The sequence below is a fragment of the Clinocottus analis genome, unplaced genomic scaffold (assembly GCF_023055335.1).
Source record: "Clinocottus analis isolate CAN_PGR_092001 unplaced genomic scaffold, fCliAna1.0.p SCAF_21, whole genome shotgun sequence".
Taxonomy (NCBI): domain Eukaryota; kingdom Metazoa; phylum Chordata; class Actinopteri; order Perciformes; family Cottidae; genus Clinocottus; species Clinocottus analis.
Window position 1 is genome coordinate 1,422,958 of NW_027175943.1, and position 7,500 is coordinate 1,430,457.

The window sequence follows — 7,500 nt, forward strand, 5'->3', positions numbered from 1 at the left end:
GAAAGTCCCAAAACTCAGCTTGTGCTCCGACATCCAATGTTTCAAGAAAGTAAATGGTGCAAAATTTAAATCACAAGCTATGTGGAGACACAAAAATACAAAATACTTATGTTATATGTCGAGGGCTTTTATTGTGAAAGGTAAGAACAGAAGGAGTGGACCTGCCTTCGTCGAGTAATGAAGTCTGAACTACAGGTAAAACACGCAATGACGTGCAACTCAACGCGTTCGGCACAACGTGATTGGCCGATGACTTTACTCGCGGTACTAAAGCTCAGAAATGATTTGGATAATATTCAATGTGTGAAAATACTCAAAACCAAAAAAAATAGATCGACGTTACAAAACTTGTTTCTTGCATTAAAAAGCAAATTAAAATTGAAAGACAGATTTGCTTTTTTTTCAAGAGTTAGTTGAGAAAATATCACCTAAATGTGAAGCTACAGCTGGTAGCTAGTTAGCTTAGCTTAGCTTAAATACTTGAAATGGGGGGGAACAGCTAGCTAGCTAATTTAAAAAGGGCAAGAATCCACCTCGAAAAAACATCTGTGAAGCTCACCAAATAACACAAAATGTATTTGAATTGTGCATTTTAAAAAAGGCGGGAAAACTCATCCAGCTCATAATAAACCACAATATCTTGTTTTTACATTTTTTTTTGTTCAGATTAAACAAAACGTGATACAAACATCTTATTTAGTGAGTTTTAAGAAGAAGGGTTTTATTTTTGTATCATGTGTTTTACTTCAGACAGACACAGGCACGATGTTTCCCTCTGCTCCCACTCGTTATGCTAAGCTAATCGACTCCCAGCCCTAGCATGCAGGAAAGACAGCATATACAGAATAAATGATGGATAAAGCCCAGGGAGGGGAAGCGCTTGTCGTACCTCTCGGGATGCTGATCTTGAAGTCCAGGTCTCTCTCCTCCAGGTGGTACAGCGCCACCTCCTGCAGCCGGGCTCGCTCCAGCTCCGACAGGCTCTGGATCGGCACCGGCTGCAACCGCACACTCTGACCCAACATGGTCGCCCACGAGTGGTCCCCCTGCAGCCAGGAGAGACACCATTAGTGTTGTGTGTTTGTCTGATTTGTTTTTTACTTCATCCAACGAAAGGACAGACAGGAAGTAGTGAAGAGGACAGAGAGAAACCCCACGAGAGGCGCAGAGGGACGGGAACCAAAGCGAACCAGAACCAGACGACGCAGCGCCGTCTGAACCCGTCACACAAAATGTGTTTTCACTTCACTTTGTGTTTGTGTTGCAGAGAAACCGTGAAAGCCCGGAGGACTCGATCAGCAGAGAGGAAGAAAGAGACTCTTTCCTTCCTCCTCTGCTCTTTTCCTTCCATCCTTCCCTGTTTCTTTTCCACTCCCTTCATTGCTTTTGGTTTCTCCTTTCCTTCCTTTCATTGTATCCTTTCCCTCCTTCTTTTCCTCCCTTCCTTTGTCCTCTTTTCTTTCCCCTCATCCCATCGTTTCGTTTCTTCCCTTTTCCATTTCTTTTTGTCTCCTTCCTTCCTTATCTTTCACTTCCTTCTTTCTTTCTTTCTTTGCATCCTTTTATTTCATCCCTTCCCACCTTCTTCTTGTACTTCCTCACTCCTGTCTCTCTTCATTCCTCCCCCTTTCCCGCGTTCCTTCCCGTCTCTTTTCCTTCCATCCTTCCCTTTCCCATTCTTTTGGGTTTCCTTTCTTCCTTCTTTAACTTCCCTTCTTTATTTCTTTCCATCCTTTCATTATATCCCTTCCCTCCTTCCTCTTGTACTTCCCATGTCCTTTCCTTCCATCCTCGTTTCCTCTCCTCGGCGTCTCCTCAAAGCATTGACTCCTCTTACCTTCAGCTGTGGAGTCACACAAACCGCTCACGCCTCGTTTGTATAAATCACTCTTTTGTAAACACTCGGCCTCGAGCCTCGTCGTGACCTTCAGAGCGACTTCAACGCCGTCACCTTTCACAGACGTTTGCACCAACAGCCTCCCCTCTGAGTGTGTGTGTGTGTGTGTGTGTGTGTGTGTGTGTGTGTGTGTGTCTACATACGTACACACACTTCCACACGGGCCTCGCGTCGCTCGAGTGAATTGCCGTCGGGGGGAAAATGAGCGCTAAGTGAAACCAGACGGAGGACGACGCTGCGGGAACGTCGGTTTACCGCCTCAAATGTCAGCGGGAAGAAGCGACATTTAGGATCGAAGTGTCACGATGAAACCTACGTACTTATGTCGAAGCAAAATAAAACGGTCGCCTCACGACGGCGTTGCAAGACGGAGGTTCATCCCTATACGTCTGTTGACGTGAACCAACGGTTCTCAAACGTGTTTTGTCACGTTACACTTTGGAGGAAGAGAAATGTTCAGGCTTTTCTCTCTTTTCTCTCTTTGTTGTTTGAATTCCTTGAACCCAAAGTTTCCTTCAATTCAAGGCGACACAAGCGGCCATTTTGTCGAGTCCGGGGGAAGTTTTTGCTTCTTTTGTTTGCTTCATATTTGTGGTGAAAATATGAAAAACAAAACTGTGAAGGGGTTCGCGGCAACATGACGGTGTTAATTAATATCAAAGAAAAGCCCCAAAATTGTCCTAAAAAGATCAAAACCCAAAGACAAACAACCAACCGGAGATGTGTTGAAGGGTTGGAACCACTTTGAGAAGGTCACACAAAGTTGGCGGCCATCTTGCCAGAGAGTCAACAGTTGAAGCTCCTTTTGTTGGGTTTTTCTTTCCAATTGTGGCTTCAGGGAAAAGAAAGCATTCAAACCACACGACAGACAAAGAAGACAAAGAAGACAATGAGCCACAACCAGAGAGGAGTCCATTGGTTCCACCACGAGAACATGTGAGGGGAACATCTGCCGTCTTTACTGTGAAACTACTGGACGAGAGGAGATCTGGACGGGTCGTTCATGGACGTATGAAGATTTGTTAAAGTTAAAGTAAACACAAGAAGCTCAAAGACATTTTGCCAACGTTCATATTCCTGCACATTTCTGCAGCTTTTAATGAAGCAAAAATGTTCACGAAAAGGCCAAAAACACTGTGTTAGTTAAGAGTGTGTGTTTGTGTGTGTTTGTGTGTGTTTGTACCTTTGATGAAGCGATAAAGCAAAAGCAATGTGCTCTGATCGCTAACAGATGCTTCACTTTCTTTCTACTTTGATCTCTCCCTCTTTTCTCCTCAACCAGACCTCATTCACTTTTTCATCGTTTTTAAATCTCTCGACGTTTACTGAACGAATACATCCAGAGAGAAGTAGAGTCACTGATATAGACTTCTATACAACCAGAGGAGTCGCCCCCTGGTGGTCAGGAGAGAGAATGCAGCTTCAACACATGAAGCATAGACTTCTATACAACCAGAGGAGTCACCCCCTGGTGGTCAAGAGAGAGAATGCAGCTTTAACACATGAAGCATAGACTTCTATACAACCAGAGGAGTCGCCCCCTCGTGGTCAGGAGAGAGAATGCAGCTTTAACACATGAAGCATAGACTTCTATACAACCAGAGGAGTCGCCCCCTGGTGGTCAGGAGAGAGAATGCAGCTTTAACACATGAAGCATAGACTTCTATACAACCAGAGGCAACATATTTGTGTAAAAAAACTCAACAGAAACTTTAAATTAAATTGTTCTGTAGCGTGGTGTTCTCCTTCACAGCGGTTGCTGTGCCGTGTTCTCCGTAAGGTTCTTCGTAAGGTTCTCTGTAAGGTTCTCCGTAAGGTTCTCTGTAAGGTTCTCCGTAAGGTTCTCTGTAAGGTTCTCTGTAAGGTTCTCTGTAAGGTTCTCCGTAAGGTTCTCCGTAAGGTTCTCCATAAGGTTCTCCGTAAGGTTCTCCGGTTCCCCGCGTCTCCTCCCTGAAGCTTCACTTGTGTCGTCAGACTAAAAATAAATCACCGGCGCAGAAACTCTGACCTGCTTCCCTTTAACTCCTCATCGTCTGAGCTCAGGAGCTTTCAGGTCTCGTGTGATTCGGGTCAAATATAAGTGGCGTAGAGCACAAATGAATAATGCATAACATGATATTACACGTAGTACACGTAGTACACATAGTACACGTAGTACACATAGTACACGTAGTACACAACTTTTACAGTTTAAGTTTAAAATTTAAAGTTTTGATCTTTTTCACCACCGAACAAAACGCTTCTTTTTTTTCATCACTGTGCATGCATCAGTATGCAAAGGTGCTTACTCATTCACGACACACAGACACACACACACACACACACACACACACACACACACACACACACACACACACACTCACGTAAACAGACTGGATGCACTAATAGGCTCCTTGGCAGCGCTAAAGACTTAAAGAAACAGGTCGACACAGCAGCCCCACTGTGTCAGGCATGACTAAAGTGGCATGACACACACACACACACACACACACACACACACACACACACACACACACACACACACACACAGTATCACAGACTCTCTGCCGTCTGGAATTCAACGCCGGGTCAGTAGACAAATACTAATAGACGTGGATTAGTGGGATGATGCCAAAAAAAAACTGTTTATGTATGTGTGTGTGTGTGTGTGTGTGTGTGTGTGTGTGTGTGTGTGTGTGTGTGTGTACGCTGCATAATGGAAACGTGTCAGAAAATGGAACTGAATTTGAAGATGACAGTCAAACTGGTTTTTCCTACATGAACTTTAGGTTCTGATGTTTCATCTGTGAGGTCAGGAGCTGCGGACGGCTTGACCTCATTTTGGAGCGTTAAATAATTAACCTTGTTTACGACAACAAAGTGTGTGTTGTTTATGAAGTTGTGCACCTGCAGAATCTTCCCCAACAAAACCTTTTTAACGGCTTCCAGAGCGAGAGAAAGAACAGAAACGCTTTTAAATCAAAAGGTTTCCAATGAAGGTTTTAAATGAAAGAAGATTCAGCAGCGTGTCTCTGAAGTATCGTCTGCCACACACACACACACACACACACACACACACACACACACACACACACACACACACAGCGGTACCTGTATCGGGGTGTCACTGTCTGATGTAAAATCCCCTGCAGTCCGTTTCTAAGCCTCGTTTATCCAGACTTTGTTCAGACACTCAAATGCATCTCTGAGCCGAGTCGTCGACCGGCAGCTCTGAGGCAAAGTGGCAAGTGAGGGAGGAGGGAAGGAGGGAAGGAGGGAGGAGGGAGGAGGGAGGAGGGAGGGCTGAGAAGGGAGGTAGATTAAGAGGAGGAGGAGGAGGCGGAGGAGGAGGAGGAGGAGCTGACTTGACTTTTCAGGAGCTGAGAACATAAACACACATCAGAGAGGGAGGAAGGAGGGAAGAAGAGGAAGGAGGGAGGATGAGGAAGAGAGTGCAGGAGAGGGTGAGGAGCGGGAGCATGAATTAGGGAGGGAGAGGAGGAGGTGAGGATGGATCATAAGGAGGAAGAAAGAGGAGATAACAAGGAGGCAAGAAGAGAAGAGGAGTAAAATGGAGAAAGAAGAGGAGGAGGGATTAGAGAAAGAAGGAGACAAGGGAAGAAGTAAAGGAGACAGAGGGAGGAAATGTGAGCGCTGGAGGATTAAAACTACGGGATGAAAGCTCTAAAAAAAGGAGACGAGGAAACAGACTGAGGAGGAGGAAGAGGAGGAAGAGGAGGAAGAGGAAGAAGAGGAGGAAGAGGAGGAAGAGGAGGAATTGTTTAAATATTACTTTGTGTCCTTTTCCTGCAAAACGTCACTTGATGTGAACAAAGAGACGAAAAAATACACAAACAAAATAAATAAAGAACATAAAACACAAAAACACAAAAACAAGCGACAACAAAGAGACACAACGCTAACACAAAGACACTGAGAGACAAAACAAAGACGTGAAAAGACACAAAGAAACATAAAAGAGAAAAAAAGAGAAAATTACTACAAAAAGACACAAAAAATATTTACACAAGTATCAACTAAGAGGCTACAAAGACAATAAAGAGACAAGGAGACAAGGACACAAGGACACAAAGAGCATGTCCTCTGCTCTGAACCCTCCAGCTGCTCGTCATTTCAGTAGAAATGGACTTGACCTTTGACCCCGAGGTCCTTTCCCATTGATCTCACGGATATCACACGCCGTCACACAACGTGTGTGTGTGTGTGTGTGTGTCTGTGTGTGTGTGTGTGTGTGTGTGTGTGCATGTGTTCCCATCAGCTCTGATCCTCCTCACTTCCTGTGACGCCGACGTACGTTTCCAGGTCAAAAGGTCACGAGTGACATGAGAGCGTCTCATGTCCCTAAAAACTGTGTGCTGACTCGGCCTGACCCGCGAAAACAGGATGGACACACACACACACTCACACACACACACACACACACACACTCACACACACACACTTCATTGACTACACCGCCACCTGCAGCCCAGAAGTACAACTACAAGACAAACTTAAAAACTTCAGTACAGCATGTACTTCTCAGATGAAGTAGAAAGTACAATCTTCACCGCCGAGATGAAGTACAGTACAAAGTACCATATGTACCTCTGATGTAGTACAGTAGAAAGTACCATGTGTACTTCTAAACGTATCGCAGTACAGCAGCAACCTGTCTACAAAGAGCCGGTACTTTCAGGACTCGTTATCTGGCTTCATCTTCCTGATCATTCATACTCAATAAAAAATGAAGATACTTGGGCTCAAAGTTCATAATCAATATATCTGATTTCCTGTAATTACTTTCTTCTCTTTACGGGTCACAAAGTCCGTCTTTATCAGCAGAGAGAAGCATCGAGAGGCCGCGAGAGGTAGAGCGACATCCTGAAGGACAGCGAGTCAAAGGACATTTATTATGAAGTATAGAGGCAGACGGATCAATACATCGATAGGATTCACCCCAATCAGACATCATTGGTGGATCACAACAACTTCCAACCTTCTTATTGGAGAATATGTTTATATTTCCTATTTATTTATGTTCAATTAGAGTCAAGAAGGTGCACATTTAGGCTTTTAATCAACAGTTACATTGACTTTTACACTTCCAATATTAATATTGGAAGTGTAATATTGCACTGGGGTCTCTCTCTCTCTCTCTCTCTCTCTCTCTCTCTCTCTCTCTCTCTCTCTCTCTCTCTCTCTCTCTCTCTCTCTCTTCATTTGTTTCCTCGAGAGGATTTTTGTGAAAAGGAGAAGCGGAAATGCCAACGCCGACAGAGGAAACAAGATTCTAGCGAGGATATCGATAACAGGTCGCTCTCTCTCTCTCTCTCTCTCTCTCTCTCTCTCTCTCTCTCTCTCTCTCGCTCTCTCTCTCTCTCTCTCTCTCTCTCTCGCTCTCTCTCTCTCTCTCTCTCTCTCTCTCTCTCTCTCTCTCTCTATCTCTCTCTCTCTCTCTCTCTCTCTCTCTCTCACTCTTCTCTAAACAGGACGTTCACATCCACGCCCATCATCATGTTCATCACCACCATCACGTCTGACAGCTTCCACTCCTCAAAAACATCCTCCCATCTTAATTTATACGCCGTGTTTTGCTGCTTCAGAGGCGAACAAAGAGCAAG

General features: G+C 44.6%; 1 protein-coding gene across 2 annotated transcripts in view; it reads right to left on the bottom strand.

Annotated features, from left to right (window-relative positions):
• The window catches only part of arhgap36 (Rho GTPase activating protein 36), a 28,706-nt gene that overhangs the window by 18,361 nt on the left and 2,845 nt on the right, over positions 1-7,500 (bottom strand). The window contains exons 1-2 of one of the 2 annotated variants that reach the window (XM_068587307.1): positions 4,988-5,104; positions 890-1,046 (exon numbers count right to left, since the gene is read on the bottom strand). In XM_068587307.1, coding sequence (XP_068443408.1) covers positions 890-1,025 — 136 coding nt within the window. In that variant the 5' untranslated portion in view covers positions 1,026-1,046; positions 4,988-5,104. Of the gene's footprint in view, positions 1-889; positions 1,047-4,987; positions 5,105-7,500 lie in introns of those variants that run through there. The other variant, XM_068587306.1, reaches the window with a different exon arrangement.